At 43.6% G+C, this 17,798-nt stretch overlaps 1 protein-coding gene across 1 annotated transcript in view; it reads left to right on the top strand.

The window, feature by feature from the left end:
- Nucleotides 1–17,798, top strand: part of ANKRD55 (ankyrin repeat domain 55) — a 131,363-nt gene that overhangs the window by 60,904 nt on the left and 52,661 nt on the right. The window contains exon 6 of the mRNA XM_017548687.2: nt 9,313–9,373. Within this exon, the coding sequence (XP_017404176.1) occupies nt 9,313–9,373 (61 nt within the window). The remainder of the gene's footprint in view (nt 1–9,312; nt 9,374–17,798) is intronic.

Below are 17,798 nucleotides of genomic sequence, written 5' to 3'. Positions count from 1 at the left end.
ACACCTGTAATCCAAGCACTTTGGAGGCCAAGGCGGGCGGATCATCTGAGGTCGGGAGTTCACGACCAGCCTGACCAACATGGTGAAACCCCATCTTTAAAAAATAAAAAATATATATAAAAAAAGAAAGCCCACTTAAGTTATGGTAATTATAGCTGTTGTAACACATAAAATCCAAAGCTTCAGTATTTTAACACAATAAAAATTATTTCTGGCTGGGTGCCATGACTCACACCTGTAATCCCAGCACTTTTGGAAGCCAAGGCAGGTGGATCACCTGAGGTCATGAGTTCGAGACCAGCCTGACCAACATGATGAAACCCCATCTGTACTAAAAACACAAAAATAGCCAGACGTGGTGGCAGGCGCCTGTAATCCCAGCTATTCAGGAGGCTGAGGCAGGAGAATCGCTTGAACCTATGAGACGAAGCTTGTAGTGAGCTGAGTTTGTGGCACTGCACTCCAGGCTGGGTGACAAAGCAAGACTTTGTCTCAAAATATATATATTTCTCAGACATGTAACCATCTAATGCAGGGGGAGGTGGTGGGTAGCTCCCTGCCACATAGTGATTCAGAGAGCCAAGCTTCTTCCATTTTGTAGCACCTTCATCCCCTAAGAGCACAGAATGTCCTTCATTCATTCTGCAGATGGAGAAAGAGGAACACAGTAGTCCCCCTTAACCCTGGACAGGATAGGTTCCAAGACCCACATCGATGTCTGGAAACTCAGACAGTACCAAAGTCTATATATGCTGTTTTTTCCTATACATACATACCTATAAAATTTAACATATAAATTAGTCATAGTGAGAGATTAACAACGATAATAAAATAGAACAATTATAACAATATGCTAGTACCACTACTCTTACACTTTGGGGCCATTGCTAAGTAAAATAAGAGTAACCTGAACACAGCGCTGCGACACAGCGACAGCCGGCCTGTTAACCGAGATGGCTCCTAAGAGATGGGGAGTGTAGTGAGTGCCGGATTTCATCCTTCTACTCAGAATGCCACACAATTTAAAACATGAGTTGTTGATTCCTGGAATTTTTCGCTGAATGTTTTTGAACCACAGTGAACTGTGGGTAACTGAAATCGTGGAAAGTGAAACCGCAGATTAAGCAGGGACTACCCTATAGAGAAGCCACACTCAGTTCCTTAAAACCTCAGCCTGCCATTGACACAATTCACTTCTGCTCGTATTCCATTAATAAGGACTAGTCATTCGAGCACATCTGGTTATAAGGTGCTCTGGGGAACATAGTTTCTAGCCAGGAATCCACTTCCCAACGGTGCCTCCAATCCAGGAAAAGGGAACATGGATTTTGGTGAAAACGTCACTGTCTCTGCTCTTAATCCATTGCAGCTGAGGGGTAAACTAAGCCTTGTCAGTTAAAATTACATTCACGGTCAATTTGGTCAGTTGATTAGGTTAATCCTCTGAAATCACTGCAATAATAAATTGAAAATCAACCCAAGTGTACTTCCTCTTGTGGACTTGTATTTCTATTTCTTATGCTTATCAGTACTCCCTGACTCTTGAGGATCTACATTAAGTCGCTGTAACTAGGAGAGCAGAGAGCTGCGGCTTCACCTAACGGCCCAGCCACCACGCTTGGATGAGTCGAATAAAGAAAAATAAACATCCTTTTGTGTGCAGGTGACATAGTTAGTCATATTGTCCTAAAAAGCCCTTAACTGATTCTGAAAGATAAAATTCTGTTTTTGTTATGGCGATGCTAGATGCTTTAACTAATAATCCCCAAAGGTTAAGATTGACTATTCCGAAACCAAAATTGTTATTTCTAGTAAATGCTCTTCAGAAATTGATTGGGTTAAATCCTAACAAGTCATACAGCAAATCAAATGCAGTCACACACTGCATAATGACATTTCAGCTAATGGCAGACCACTTATGTGATGATGGTCCCATAAGATGATTATATCATATTTTTCCTGTACCTTTTCTATGTTTGGATATGTAAATACTTAGCACTGTGTTACAATTGCCTACAGTATTTAGTACAGTCACATGCTATGCAGGTTTGTAGCCTAGAAGCAACAGGCTATACCATATAGCATAGGTGTGGAGTCCGCTCTCCCATCTAGGTTGGTGTAAGTACACTGTGTTGTTCACACAATGATGAAACCACCTAACGACACATTTCTCAAAGTATTCCCATCACTGAAAGATGCGTGACTATAGTTTGGTTACCTACAGAATACTTGGAAACTAGCTTGCCCTAAAGTTTTATCCCTAAAGCTAGTTTTATCCCTGCAGAATTACATTGATAAAATTATATATTTTATAGTCGTTTGAGAAATTGTAGGTCCATGGCAGAGTTTGATACATCTGCCTTAAATGTTTAAAGTAGAAACCAACCAACCCATGCTGTGTTGTAGGGAAACTGGGCTTCAGTCATTCATCTGTTTGTGTCAGCATGAACTCAGAACTGCTTTTTGAAGGGAAAAAAAAAAGCCTGGCCTGGCTCATGGGTATTTCCTAATCCTACAACCAGACTGGGGAAGGCAGCAATCTTCTATCAGGCCATACAAGGTTGTTCTCAATTTACTTAAGTAGACAAAACCTTAGGCCAGCTTGGCTGACCACAAAAACATATAAGTTTGCATTTAACTTACAACTATGATAATAACGTTTGTTATTTACCATGCTCATCTAATCCTTACCACACCTCTGTAGGTAATATTTCTATCCCTATTTTACAGATGGAAAATTGAGGCACAGAAAAAATCATGAATTCCCCACTGTATATGAGAAGGTAATCTGGCCAGTGGGTCTGCTGTGCTCCTGAGACCCACTATTGTGGACCTTGTTGAATTTATTTTAATGGCCATATTTTGATATTAAGCCCTTGGTCTCCGTTGAGAAGCCTTATAAGAAACAGTCTTAACAAAACTTACTGGTTCATTATTCATTAGAGCCTCCAAAAAATCCTATATGAGAAACCACAAGAAGCCTTTCTACTAAAGAAGGAATTGCTGTGCTACTTCTGATAAATTATTTTTTATTTTTACTATACAAACACTGTGACCTCAGATCATGTTTCTTTCATTATGTTTAGAAAATTCACAACTCAATTTGTGTCCCAACTCTGGCATACATGTAGGACTATAGATCTTGTTTTCTGGTTTTTTTCCTGCCCTTGTTTTCTCTTTGTCTTGTTTCTTCACTCATTATCCTATTTTACTATATTTATTTGAAAACAGTCTAAAATCCCTGAGGGGCCAGGCATGGTGGCTCATACCTGTAATCGCAGTGCTTTGGGAGACTGAGGCAGGAGAATAGCTTGAGGCCAGGAATTCAAGACCAGCTCAGGCAACACAGTGAGGCCTCATTTCTAAAAATGACGGGTTTTTTTGTTTTTTTTTTTTGTTTTAATTAGCCAGGCATGGTGGTGTGTGCCTGTAGTCCTAACAACTCACGAGGCTGAGACTGGAAGATTGCTTGAGCCGAGGAGTTCAAGGCTATGGTGAGCTATGATCGCACCACTGTAATCCAGCCTGGGCGACTGCACAAAACGCTGTCTCTTTAAAAAAAAAAAAAGCAAGCAAGAGAAAAGAAATCCCTGAAGGGTGGCCAGGAGTGCCAGCTCATGAGTCAGACTGACTGAGTTTAAATCTGGCTCCAGCTCTTATTCTCTTGGGCAAGTTAACATGCCAAGGGGCAGCTGCCCCTTGAAGTACTATTAAATAGATTATTCCTACTTACTTCTCAGGGAAGTAGGCAGAAGTAAATGAGGAAATGGTGGAAAGCACTGAACCCTGCACCTAGTACACTGTCCATGTTCAGAAAGCATTGGTGATGATGATGGGGTGATGATATTAATGATAATGCTGATGGTCACCAATGATGGTGATGGAAGGTAAAAAGAAACATGGTAGTATACCATAAGAAGCCAAAGAGTGAAACACCCCTACAGCCACCCACCATTGAAAACACTGCCACTGCCCTTCTTCGCCTCAGCACACGCTCAGGTCCACAAAAATGTGTGCACAGACGCAGGTCCCTGTGCATGCAGTCCTGGATCCTACTGCGGGCACACACATTTACTGCAAAGGTTGTTGGGGTGTGTTGTATGTGTGTATCTATGCACGCCTTTGTAAGTCGGTATATGTCTGCATTTTCCCCTAATCATATACAGCATGTACAGGCCACATGGCGTCCTTGTGCTCAGGTTTTTTATACTGGTTTAAAATCTGCTAACACTTAGATTTCCAAACAGCAAGCTTCTTCTACTTGGTGCTCGCTGGAGGTTATTCAGAGGGAAGCCTCAAACCGAAGCTACTTATAAACAAGCCGAGGGGTGCTTCAGTTAGTCCTTTGCCTCCAGAGGGATTTTGGCGCTCGGATGGAAACGACTCCTGAGCAAACCCATCAGTTTGAATCAGCGTCCTTAGCTAAACACTCGTTCAGTGGGGATGGAGGCTGATGCAGGGGTAAGTGATTTATAATTATGAACATGAAGGCACATCGGGTTTACAAAAGCAAAGAAGCACAGCTTTCCTCTCACGATTCCCCTTCCTACTTTGAACCCTGTGCTTCTCAGCAGGTTCAGGTTTTCTCCCTTTTGGCTCCCCACAGCTTTTCTTGCTTCCTTGGTTGGGACATTCAGAGGGCGCTGGTGTGAAAGAGGGGGCATGATCATTAAAATAAAGCTCCAAAGAGAACAGGGTTGTGTTTGTACAACGCTGCACATGCTAGTGTTGGAAGGCAAGCAGCAATTTTCTCTGAAAGCAGCCACGGGGCTCTCTGAAGGTCTTTTTCATGGTCTCCATGGCTACTGGCAGACTTTTTTTCCCTCCCTGTCAAAGTGCCAGCCACTCTGCTTCTGTTTATCACTCTTGACTGCAGCCCAAGGAAGGAAGAAAATCATTTTCTTGGGGTCCTGTTCTCTAGTTACCAGGTGGTGTGTTCTGACCTGTGGTGGATGTCTCACTGCAGCACGCTCTCATACAGGCAGCTCCAGGGACAGGAAGAGGAGACAGCTGGTTGGGGGACCATTTTTTCCCACCTGTCACTGGGCTGGGCAGCTCCAGGGCTGGGAGCAGCCGGAGGAGCCCGCCAAACAGGAAAGCTCACAGGGATGAGCTGTCCCCGGGATGCTTCTAGCTGATCCTTCTCTGAGACCCATTCACTTAATGGTGATCAGTGGAGACCCAGAAAATAGAAGGTAGGAGCTTTAAAAAAATTATCATTATACAGAACTTTTTTTTTTTTTTTTGAGATGGACTCTTGCTCTGTTGCCCAGGCTAGAGTGCAGTGGCACCATCTCAGCTCACTACAACCTCCGCCTCACAGATTGAAGTGCTTCTCCAGCCTCAGCCTCCCTAGTAACTGGGATTACAGGCACCCACCATCATGCCTGGCTCATTTTTCTATTTTTATTAGAGATGGGATTTCACCATGTTAGCCAGTATGGTCTTGAACTCCTGACTACAGGTGATCTGCCCACCTTGGCCTCCCAAAGTGCTGGGGTTCCAGGCATGAGCCACTGCACCTAGCCATAGAGAACTTTATTATGGCATCTAAGGGATATTCCAAGTGCTTTGTGTGCCTGGACTCAATGTCACAACAGATTTTGAGGAAGTAGGTGTTATTCTCTGCATTTTATGGATAAGAAAAGGTAGGCACTAGGAGCTTGCCCAGGGTCACTGGCTGGTTGGTATGGAGCAGGGATTCTAACAGTGGCAGTCTGGCCCCAGCCTCAATGCTCTTATGACTCACACACTGCCTGTCTGGGGCTGCTGTCCTGGCACTTGAGATGAGGTGGGTCTTCTGTTGCTGCCTTGGAGATCTGAGGACAGGTGGGAGTCTGAACTGGTGCTGATGGAGGTGTGGAAGGACTACTCCTAGGCCACGGTGACAAAAAATGAGAGCTCAGATGAAGCACAACAAAGGGCTGCAAGTCATCTAGATGCTGGACAAGTATCTCACAGGTGACCTCATACCACAGAACAGCAAGGAAGCTCCAGGCTGGCAATGGGACACCTGGTTTCTGGTTCAGACTGGATCACTGAGGTACTGCATGGTGGTCTTGGCAAGCCAGGAAGGGCCTCAGGTTCTTTGTTCTCACAATATGTGAGAAAGAGCCAGAGCCAGAGTGAGGGCAAGAATGCAGGAGAGGGCCTCAATCTGTCCATTTGTGTCCAGCTTTGAAGATCAGTGGGTTCCAGAGACTTCACAATTAAATGGAATTGGCCACATAGATCAGCATGTATCAGTCAGAGCCATGACAGAGAAGACATGGGAACTAAAGGGTGGCAACTGGAGAATGTCTAGGGAAAGACTATTTAAACTTGGTCAACAAGGCTGGATGTGGTGACTCACGCCTATAATCCCAGCACTTTGGGAGGCTGAGGATCGTTTTGAGTCCAGGAGTTTGAGACCATCCTGGGCAACATGGTGAAACCCCGTCTCTACTAAAAACACACAAAAAACAGTCGGCTGTGTTGGTGCACACCTATAGTCCCAACTACTCTGAAGGCTGAGGCAGGAGGATGGGTCGCTTCAGCCTAGGAAAGCCAGGTTGCAGTGAACTGTGATTCTGCCACTGCACTCCAGCCTGGGTGACACAGCGAGACCCTGTCTCAAAAAAAAAAAAAAAATTGACCAACAAGAGATGATGGATGATGCTATAACCACCCCCGACCCCACTCTCATTTTCCCCAAAAGAGTAGGAAAATGTTATCACTCTCTAGACCTAAAGGGGCAAGAAAGGAGCTGTTACTGGAACCTTCTGAGAGCTGCAGTGGTAGCTTAGATGTAGGAGAGGGGCCACCTGGCAAGAGCTGAGGCCTTTGGTAGAGAAATACAATTATTGCCAGAAAGGGAGCTGGCTTCCCTCCCTCCTCTTGCCAGTTCCCCGACGAGCCAAACCCAATAGGAAGCCAAGGTCAGGGGAGCCTGGTTGATGCGGTCCTTAGAGGTCAGCCTCAGAGCAGGGCAGTGCAGAGAAGAAAATGGCTTTGAAGGGCAAATAGAAAAATATCTAGGCACAGGGTTCATCCCACAACCTTGGGAGGTCACCCAGGATGTGACAAGAGGTCTTGTTCTTACTACCCCCATACTAATCTGGTCAGAGCCCCAGAAGATCCTGTCTGGCCACAGATAATCTCTGTCTGCTCAGGGCTAAGTGAGGATAACCGCACTGGACCACAGCTGACCTCCTGCCTTGCCCTCCCCTCCTTCCCCAGCCCCTCAGACCAAACAGGCCCTAGAGAGTAAACAATGGCCAATAATGAGAGAGAAGACAGAAAGGAGAGGCACAGTCACCAGTTAAACCCTGCCCCCACTCACAGAGCAGCCACAGGAAAACATACCCAGTGGTGAAGTAATTGCAAAGATAAAAATTGTATGACCCAAAATGCAATTATTTTTATATGTCTTCCTACCAGACAGAGCTACATCTAGAAGTCAGAGAGCATAAAAGAGATGTCCGTTGTCCCTTTAGAGTCTGTGACCAAGGGTCTTTATGCCTGTTGGATCACTTGATCCTTAACACCACCACGTTGACATACATGAGGATACAGAAACTCAGATCGTGCAGTAGTGAGATTAGAATTAAATCTCAGCATTATCCTGGCTCCCCAAAAGACTGTAATGAAACCAGATTGAAACCACAGGCTTCTTGGCTATTTCACCTCCACTGCAAATAACCAGAAGTCTGTCCCTATGTAAGCTCTTTGAGTATTACATTTACTACCAAGGCAATATGATTAATGGATCTTTCTTTCCTTCTATCGTAAGGAACAGTTTAATACTTCAGGCTTTAGATGGCTTCCAAGCTGAGAGACAGTGAAGATTTGATTGGAGAAGAGACTAAACAATTTCATTTTACAAATAATTCTTTCAAAAGCATTTCTGAATTTCCTCCACTGACTGCCCATGCACTATTCTTTATCATCTTGATGAGTATCCATTGATTAATTCCTTCAGCACCTTTCTCAATTGTTTCTAAACCTGGCTGTTTACCAGAATTTCCTGAATAGCTTTTTAAAACTGTAGAAGCTGGGCTTCTCTCCAGACCTACTGAGTTAGAAACCCTGAATACAGAGTCCAGGTATTTGTAGTTTAAAAAAAAAAAAAAAAGAAATCTCTCCAGGCAATTCTGAAATGGAGCAGGGTTCTCAAGTGCTCTAGAAATAACAGCGTGTTCCAAACGTGCTCTCTATGTTGTATTCATGTTAAATCATCTCCTCACACTGAGCTGTGTGATAGGTAGTTTTTACCACCCCATCACACAGATGAGGAAGTTTAGGCAGGGAGAAGGTGAGTAACTTGCCTGAGATCACAGAGCTCATAGCGGCAGGGCTGGGACGTGAACCCAAGCAGTCTGCTGCAGGGCCCGGGCCCTCTCCTCTATGCTTGGCTGTCCCCTCTCCTAGATGGAGCACTGACCTTAGTCAACTGAGCAAGGGATCCACGTCAGGTAAGAGCTTGAATTTGAGAATCATTGATAGCTGTTTTACCCTGATTTCTGTCATCTTGTGCTTGGACATGTGTGTATTTTACAAAGAATGAGCAAGCTTGCAAGTGCTGACAACCTCTTGGTATAATCTATGCATTGAAAAGGCATGATGTGCACCTAGGAGCAAAGCAGTCTGAAAGCACTCTGTAAGTTTTTGCAAAGTGAATAAAGAATAAGTGCTAGGGCCAGGCGCGGTGGCTAACACTTGTAATCCCAGCACTTCGGGAGGCCTAGGCGGGCAGATCATGAGGTTGGGAGTTCAAAATCATCCTGGCCAATATGATAAAACCCCGTCTCTACTAAAAATACAAAAAAAACTAGCCGGGCGTGGTGGCGCGCACCTATAGTTCCAGCTACTCAGCTGGCTGAGGCAGGAGAATTGCTTGAACCCAGGAGGCGGAGGTTGCAGTGAGCCGAGATTGTGCCACTGCACCCCAGCGTGGGCCACAGAGGGAGACTCCGTCTCAAAAAAAAAAAAAAAAAAAAGAGAAGAAATGCTAGATGAATTTGGTTCTTAAAGCACATGCCTAGGTGACATAGGCCTGGTGAACATGATGAGCCTGAAGCCTCTCCAACCCCTGTACCCCACAGGAGTGCCGAGATGGAGAGAGGGTGGGAGAGGCACACAGCGGTCCTCCTCACAGGTGTCTTCTAACCATCCACTCTTGCTTCTTTTCTGTTTCCAGGGAAACAGAAAGCACCCTCATCTTCATTTGGAGCCTTTCAACTGACGCTTTTTCTAATGTCATGTTTTTATACTGATTCCAAGGGCACCACAGCTGCTGCTCTTTTGAGTCATTTCTCCTGTTTTTCCTTACAGGCTCCTGACGGTCCTGTTGCAACAGTCGAACCTCAGCGAGATTAATCACCAGGACAATGAGGTGAGCCACCCTCTCAAACAGTAAGTGGTCATTTTGCGTGTGAGGGTGAAATGAAGGGCGTTTCGGAACCATCGTGCTTCCTCTCAAAAGACACGGGGAGACATGAAGGTGGTTTTGTGTTCCTACCCTGAATAGGAGAGCTGTTTTCACTATTACTCCTCAGCAGAAACTTAGCCCCGCCATGGGTGTGCACAGCTTCTGATGGGGAAGGACTTTATTGCATTAAATACTTCAGCATTTACCATACAACTAAAATTTGTGATTTCCCTCTGGACATTGAGAAATACATACTGCTCTCTCCTGTATTCTCAAGTCCCAGAAACTTAGATGGCAAGCTGTGGCTCAAGACATGCTCTCTCTAGGGAAAGATAGCAGAGAGCTGGGCATGGTGGCCGTGCCAATGGTCCCAGCTACTCAGGGGTAAGTTGGGAGGATCGCTTAAGCCCGGAAGTTTTGAGGGTCCAGCCTGGGCAACATAGTGAGACCCCCACACCATGTCTAAAGGCAAAAGAGAAAGAAAAAGGAAAACAATGACAAGACTGGACACAAAGGTTCGTGCCTGTAATTTCAGCACTCTGGGAGGCCAACGTGGGAGGCTCACTTGAACTCAGGAATTTGAGACCAGCCTGGGCAGCACAGCAGACCCCATCTCTACAAAAAGTTAAAAAATTAGCTGGGTGTAGTGGCACATGCCTATAGTCCCAGCTACTCTTGACGCTGAGGCAGGAGGATCACTTGAGCCCAGAAGTTCAAGGTTGCAGTGAGATATAATCACATCACTGCACTCTAGTCTGGGGCACAGAGAAACATCCTGTCCCCTGCCCCCAAAAAAAGAAAAGAAAAAGATGACAGAGAGATAATATTAATAATTCCAGGTTACCTGCTCCAGATACCACATTATTAATCCCAATGATCATAACTGCTGTTTAAGTCATGTTGCAAACAGAAGGCTTCCAAAAAGTTTGCTCAACATTCTTCAACAAAGTTCTTGAGGGAGGGTGGCTCTGACACTAAGCAGAGCTGCCCCGGAGTAGTAGACCTGCTTAACTCTTAAAATGCAGTACTAATTTTCCTTAGCCAGGCTGATTTCCTTAACAAGCTTCTTAAAATCAATTTAAATACCTAGTTTTTAATAGAATTTTAAAATAAATATGTGCTTGGTTTGGTTGCATTTCTCTAAGCCTGATAACATTAAAAATACACATACACAAAGATGCTGATTACATTATTTTCAAGGAAGCCAGGTGACCACAGGCAATGAGGCAGGGGGTAAGCCTCCTAATCACTTTCTCCTGGGTGGACACACCCCTACATCTTTTTTTTTTTTTTTTTGACAGAGTCTCACTCTGTTACCCAGGCTGGAGTGCAGTGGTGCAATCTCAGCTCACTGCAGCCTCCACCCCCTAGGTTCAAGAAATTCTCCTACCTCGGCCACCCAAGTAGCTGGAACTACAAGCACGCACCACTACCCTCGGCTAATTTTTGTATTTTCAGTAGAGTCAGAGTTTCGCCATGTTGAGCAGGCTGGTCTCGAACTCGTGAACTCAGGTGACCTGCCCACCCTGGCCTCCCAAAGTGCTGGGATTACAGGTGTGAGTCGCTACGCCCAGTGCCCCATCTGTCTTGAGCCTTCTGATTAAACACCTACTTCTGACTGGCGTTAATGACCACATCAAAAAGCCCCTGCTGCTTTCACTCCCCATATCTTAAATGGTTTAAAGCAAAACCTCAGAGGAAAGAGGATTGCGCCATTAGAAACTTCTGCTTTAAAAATGAGAACCAGAGATGAGGTAGCATACTCTGGTCACTCTGCCCATGGTGTGGAAGCGGGAGCTGGAGTGGCTGAGTCCATGTCACCAGATCATGAACCTCTAGATTTCAAGGCAAGTTGCCAACTACTTCCTCTACCTCCAACCTTAGCTGTAACCCCTAAAGTGGGTCTTACTTAGAAAGATGACAACTTTGGTCATTTATACCCTAAAGCTCAATTCCACTTACAAACCTCCAACCCAAGCACCCCTCAGCAGATCTAACATCCCCGATCAGAGGCACAGTTCCCTATTTTTCTCCACCCCAGGAGGCACCTGGCGATGGAGACAATGAAAGTGGACACAGATCTTTCTAAGAATGGTAATTGTAACACCTTGCATAGAATATGTAGAAAATATTGGAAAAGTCCCTGGTTTCTCCTCATCATGCAAAGGGACTTCTGCAAAAAGATTCCTCCTGCTATTACACCAGCATATAGACGCATTGGGTTTTAAGCTCAGAAAGCAGACCCAGCAGAGCAAGGGCCTCAACAGGGCACTTCCTACCCCATGGCCACAGCTTCCTTTTTGGTCCATTCACAGCCTGTCTGGAATCCATCTGAAACCAACTGCTAATGCTGGCCTGTGTTTTTCATGCTATACAGATAGATAGATAGATGATAGATAGATAGATAGATAGATAGATAGATAGATAGATAGATAGATAGATGGATAGATGCACACATGGACTCCGCCACTCAAGCTCCCGCTTCCATACCCCCGGCAGAGTGACCGGAGTATGCTACCTTAGCTCTGGTTCTCATTTTTAAAGCAGAAGTTTCTAACAATGCAATCATCTTTCCTCTGAGGTTTTGCTTTAAATCACTGAAGATATGGGGAGAGAAAGCAGCGGTATATATGTATCTGTGTATGGATATATATGTGTGTGGGTGTATTATGTATCCATATATATATATATGTGTATATATATGTATCTGTATGTGTATATATATGGTTTTGGTTTTGGTTTTGTTTTGAGGCAGGGTCTCACTCTGTGGCCCCAGCTAGAATGCAGTGGTATGGTACGATGTTAGCTCACGGAACCTCCGCACCCCAGGCTCAGGTGATCCTCCCACCTAGCCTCCTGAGTAACTGGGACTACAGGCACACACCACCATGCCAGGCTAATTTTTCTATTTTTAGTAGAGGTGGGGTTTCTCCACGTTGCCCAGGTTGTACTTGAATTCCTGAACTCAAGCAATTTGTCCGCCTTGAATTCCCACAGTGTTGGGATTACAAGCATGAGCCACTGTACCCGGCCTATATACAGTATTTTTAATATATAGCAATACATATATTTTAAAATATATTTGTAGATACAGTATTGTTAAGTAAAAATTATATGAGGCATTCATATAATTTTGTTTTTGACTGAGCTCCTGTACTAGGTCAACAGACCAGACCAAATAGCAAAATGGAGTCTCTCATACTGAAGTTCCAGCTCATCAAACTGAAACTGAGTTGTTGTCTGACCTGAGAAATCAGGAGAGAGGTAATAGCCAAATTTCCCAAACAGGCCAGTTTTACTTAGCATAATAATGAAATTTCCTCTACCTTTAATCCTTACAACAAAAAGTAACCTAAAGGAACCAGATGCTAAACAATCAGTTTTTTCCCTATTGTTCTGTTTCCCTGTTCCCACCTTTCAAGGAAAGTAACTCTGAAATAACCAATCTGCTTTTTGTTCTTTGCTTCTGCTTTTTTCAGCCCTTCTCTGTCAACAAAACCAACCTCCCCTGCTGTGCTCATTGGAATTTTTTTTTTTTTTTTTACTGTCTTACTCTGTCACTCAGGCTGGAGTGCAGTGTCTCCATCACAGCCCGCTGCAGCCTCTGCCTCCTGGGCTCAAGTCGATCCTCCTGCCTCAGCCTCCAGAGTAGATGGGACCAGAGGTAACTTGCACCACAGGCATGACAACCATGGCCAGCTCACTTTTTGTTTTTGGTAGAGACAGGGGTCTTCCCGTGTTGCAGAGGCTGGTCTAGAACTCCTGGGTTCAAATGATCCTCCCACCTCAGCCTCCCAAAGTGCTGGGATTACAGGCATCAACCACCATGCCCAGCTAATTTTTTGTATTTTTACTAGAGACGGTGTTTCACCATGTTGGCCGAATGATCTTGATCTCCTGACCTCGTGATCCACCCGCCTTGGCCTCCCAAAGTGCTGGGATTACAGGGGTAAGCCACTGCCATTTATTCTATTTTATGGAATGAAGCCCAGTTCAAGAATTGCAAATGAAGTCAATTAAGATCTTAATGGCTGGGCTCTGTGGCTCATGCCTGTAAAAACAACTTTAAAACTAAATCTTCTGCTGTAATTCTGTTTTTGACAATTATTTATTTCATTTAGTTATTGCTCATTGCTAGTGAGAGCCAATCACAATCACTTTGAGAGGCCGAGGCGAGTGAACTACTTGAGACCAGGAGTTCAAGACCAGATTGGCCAACATGGCCAAACCCTGTCTCTACTAAAAATATGAAAATTAGCCAGGCATAGTGGCTCATGCCTGTAGCCCCAGCTACTCCAGAGGCTGAGGCAGGTAGTGGAATTGCTTGAACCTGGGAGGTGGAGGTTGCAGTGAGCTGAGATGGCATGACTGCACTCCAGCCTAGCCAACAGGGCAAGACTCTGTCTCAAAAATAAAAAAGAAAAACAGAAAAAAGAAAAAACAACTTTAAAACTAAATCTTCTGCTGTAACTTTGTTTTTGACAATTATTTATTCAGTTATTGGTCATTGCTAGTGAGAGCCAATCACAACAAATTTATAACAGTGAAAACTCTTGCCATTGAGAAATAAATACAATTCTGAAATGGAAAAAACACACCCCAGACTTTTTCATTCATTACTTTGGTGGAGTTCCTGTATTTGACTGCTCAATGTTTTGCACAAGTGATCTTCTCTCTCCTGCCTTTTGTGTGTGTGAGTGTGTATGTGTGTGTGTTAGACAGGGTTTCACTCTGTCGCCCAGGCTGGAGTGCAGTGACACGATCTTGACTCACTGCAACCTCCGCCTCCCTGGTCCAAGCAATTCTCCTGCCTCAGCCTCCCGAGTCACTGGGACTACAGGCACCCACCACCATGCCCAGCTAATTTTTTGTATTTTTACTAGAGACGGTGTTTCACCATGTTGGCCGAATGATCTTGATCTCCTGACCTCATGATTTGCCTGCCTTGGCCTCCCAAAGTGCTGGGATTACAGGTGTGAGCCACCGCGACTGGCCTCTCCTGTGTTTTTTGAATGAGCTCCAAGCATGATGTAGCCTCTATTGTATCATGGATAGTGGGGAGTAACAGTTAAATTAATTTTTTTTAAAAAAGGTATCACTCTATCTGTTCTGCAACTTAGTTTTTTGAAGTCAAGCATTTGTCTTAGAATTTTTGATACACACCCATATATATATATATACACACATATAAATATATATGGCTTCATAGTGTTACATAATATCAAAATGCTTCCATTTACTTTGCCATTCCCCTATGAATGGATATTTAGGTCATCTCCATTTTTTACCCTCATAAACACCAATCTAAAGAGTGTTTCTTTGCATACTCTATACAAGCATTTCTCTTAAAAAGAAGAATTGAGGCCGGGCACAGTGGCTCACACCTGTAATCCCAGCACTTTGGGAGGCTGAGGCGGGTGGATCACGAGGTCAAGAAATCGAGACCATCCTGGTCAACATGGTAAAACCTGTCTGTACTAAAAAATACAAAAATTAGCTGGGCATGGTGGCGCGCGCCTGTAGTCCCAGCTACTTGGGAGGCTGAGGCAGGAGAATTGTTTGAACTCAGGAGGCGGAGGTTGCAGTGAACCAAGATAGCGCCATTGCACTCCAGCCTGGGTAACAAGAGTGAAACTCCATCTCAAAAAAAAAAAAAAAAGAATTGCTGGGTAGTAAAGAGTTCTTGATACCCACTGCCTAATTATTCCCCCAAAATAGCTGGGTGGTGGTGGTGTTGTTGTTAGTGGTCTTTTCCAAGTTGCTGCTGGGTTTTCTTGTTATTTGCATTTTCCTGATTAATGAGATGAGCATCATTTCATAGATATAATGGTCTTTATTTTATCTTCTTTTGTGACTTGCCAGTTTACATTCTTTGTCCACTGATCCATTGGGCTGCCATTTTCTTATTGATTTATAGGAGTTTGTTTTATATTCTGAATATGAATCCTTTGCTGTTGGGTTGTAAGTACTTTTTCATAGGCTATTGGTTATTTTAGAACAGTTCATAGTATCTTTTCTTATTTAGAAATACAAAAATCTGATACAATTAAAATGATATTCTTGTCTATTTCTGCTTTAAGTCCTTCTCTACTCCCAAGAACTGGATTACATTATGCTAAATTATTTTTTTGTTTGTTACAAGATTCTTTTAAATACATGGTTTCACTTTTTAACTTTTCGCTCTGTTCCAATGATCTGTTTATTTTTCCTGTTTCATTAAATCACACTGCTTCATTATAAACTGACTTATTTAAAAGCTGTCCACACTGTGGTTAACACTGGAAAAAGCGAGATAGGTCAGATTGTCCTTTGTGATTTTGTTCTTCAAAACAGGATCTCAGGTGAATAATTGACAAAGAAAAAGTCTTGTCTGTTGCAGCTGCCTGGAGTTAAATGGAAACTAACATCTCTTGCTCTCATTTTAGCCTTGACAGGAAGAGTGTTTTGTCAAGAAGGGCTCTGAGCTATTGACATCTGGGTTGGAACTTTGAACGTATTTATCCAGAGAAGCACTGTTATGCACAGCATTTAGGATATATATATATATTGTTTAGGATATATTAAATGCATATTCTTATGTAGGTAGATTTTTGTGAGCAGTCTGACAATCCAAACTTCAATTGTAGAAGCACTCTGAGAAAAAAACATTTAAGGCCAGGCGTGTTGGCTCACGCCTATAATCCAAGCACTTTGGAGGCCAAGGCAGGCGGATCATCTGAGGTCGGGAGTTCAAGACCAGCCTGACCAACATAGTGAAACCCCGTCTTTAAAAAAAGAAAGAAAGAAAGAAAGAAACATTTAAGTTGCAAAAACAAATGTGAACTTTTGGACATAATGCTCAGCACCACTTCTACTTGCCACATTCTTGAGATATAACCGAAACCAGAAGAAAGAGTCCCTGACTCTGGAAATTTATAGCTTTACAGTTAGCAAAAGGTAAAATAATAAAGCAAAAGTTTTTAATGCACCAGAAGTTTTCGCCTAAGACTGAACATCTAAAAAAAATGGAGTATGGTCACCACTACTCAGAAGCCCCATCTCCCTCTCCCACTCTTTCCCTAACCCTGTAAATTTTGAGAGGCAGACCATGTCTTTTTAATCTTTGTTCCCCTAGAATCTAGCTCAGTAACTTGCACATAGTGAGGCACAAAAATTATACACACATATATGTATACACACATACATAGATTTTTTTGATGTTGTTGAGATTTGGTCTAACTCTGTCACCCGGGCTGGAGTACAGTGGCATGGTCTTGGCTCACTGCAACCTCCGCCTCCCAGGTTTAAGTGATTCTCCTGCCTCAGCATCTTGAGTGGCTGGGATTATAGGTGCCTGCCCCCATGCCCAGTTAATTTTTGTATTTTTTGTGAAGATGGGGTTTCACCAGGTTGGCCAGGTTGGTCTCGAACTCCTGTCCTCAAGTGATCCACCTGCCTCGGCCTCCCAAAGTGCTGGGATTATAGGCATGAGCCATGGAGCCTGGCCTAGGTATATGTTATATCTAGATATACCATATGTCTAGAAAGAAAAAAAAAATTAAATTCAAGAAAATTCATGTTATTTTATTTTATGGCCCTTACCCATATTTATGACATGGACATATTTTCATGTGTTTGTGAAACCTATAGATAACTTCTCAGAAAAATGCTAGAAATTAGGCTGGGTGCCATGGCTCACACCTGTAATCCCAGCACTTTGGGAGGCTGAGGCAGGAGGATTGCTTGAGCTCAGAAGTTCGAGATCAGCCTGGGCAACATGGCAAAACCCCATCTCTATTTAAACTTTTTTTAAAAAGGAAAAAATATCAAAAAAGAAAAATATCTGAAATTACAGAAAATAAAATATATAGGATTACAAAAGAAATCAATATATTAAAATACAGTTTTCGAAGCATTCTATTTTATTTACTTATTTATTTACTTATTTACTTAGTGAGACAGAGTCTCTGTTTGTCACCCAGGCTAGAGTGCAATGGTGCGATCTCGGCTCACTGCAACCTCCACCTCCCGGATGGGTAGAGTGATTCTCCTGCCTCAGCCTTCCGAGTAGCTGGGATGACAGGCACCTGCCACCACGCCTAATTTTTGTATTTTTAGTAGAGACGGAATTTCACCATGTTGGCCAGGCTGGTCTCAAACTCCTGACCTCAAACGATCCACCCACCTCATTCTCCAAAAGTGCAGGAATTACAGGCAGGAGTCACCGTGCCTAGCATATTTATTTATTTATTTATTGAACCGGGTTCTCTGTGAGGCTGGAGTACACTGGTGCAATCTGAGTTCATTGCAGCCTCTGCCTCCAAGGCTCATGCCACCATACTGACTAATTTTTAAAAGACAGAGTTTCACCATGTTGCCCAAGCTGGAGAACATTTTATTTTTTTTTTTT

This window comes from Cebus imitator, unplaced genomic scaffold, assembly GCF_001604975.1.
Source record: "Cebus imitator isolate Cc_AM_T3 unplaced genomic scaffold, Cebus_imitator-1.0 Scaffold213, whole genome shotgun sequence".
NCBI classification, from domain to species: domain Eukaryota; kingdom Metazoa; phylum Chordata; class Mammalia; order Primates; family Cebidae; genus Cebus; species Cebus imitator.
Note: the sequence above shows the minus strand (reverse complement) of the source record. Positions and strands in the feature narration are given on the sequence as shown.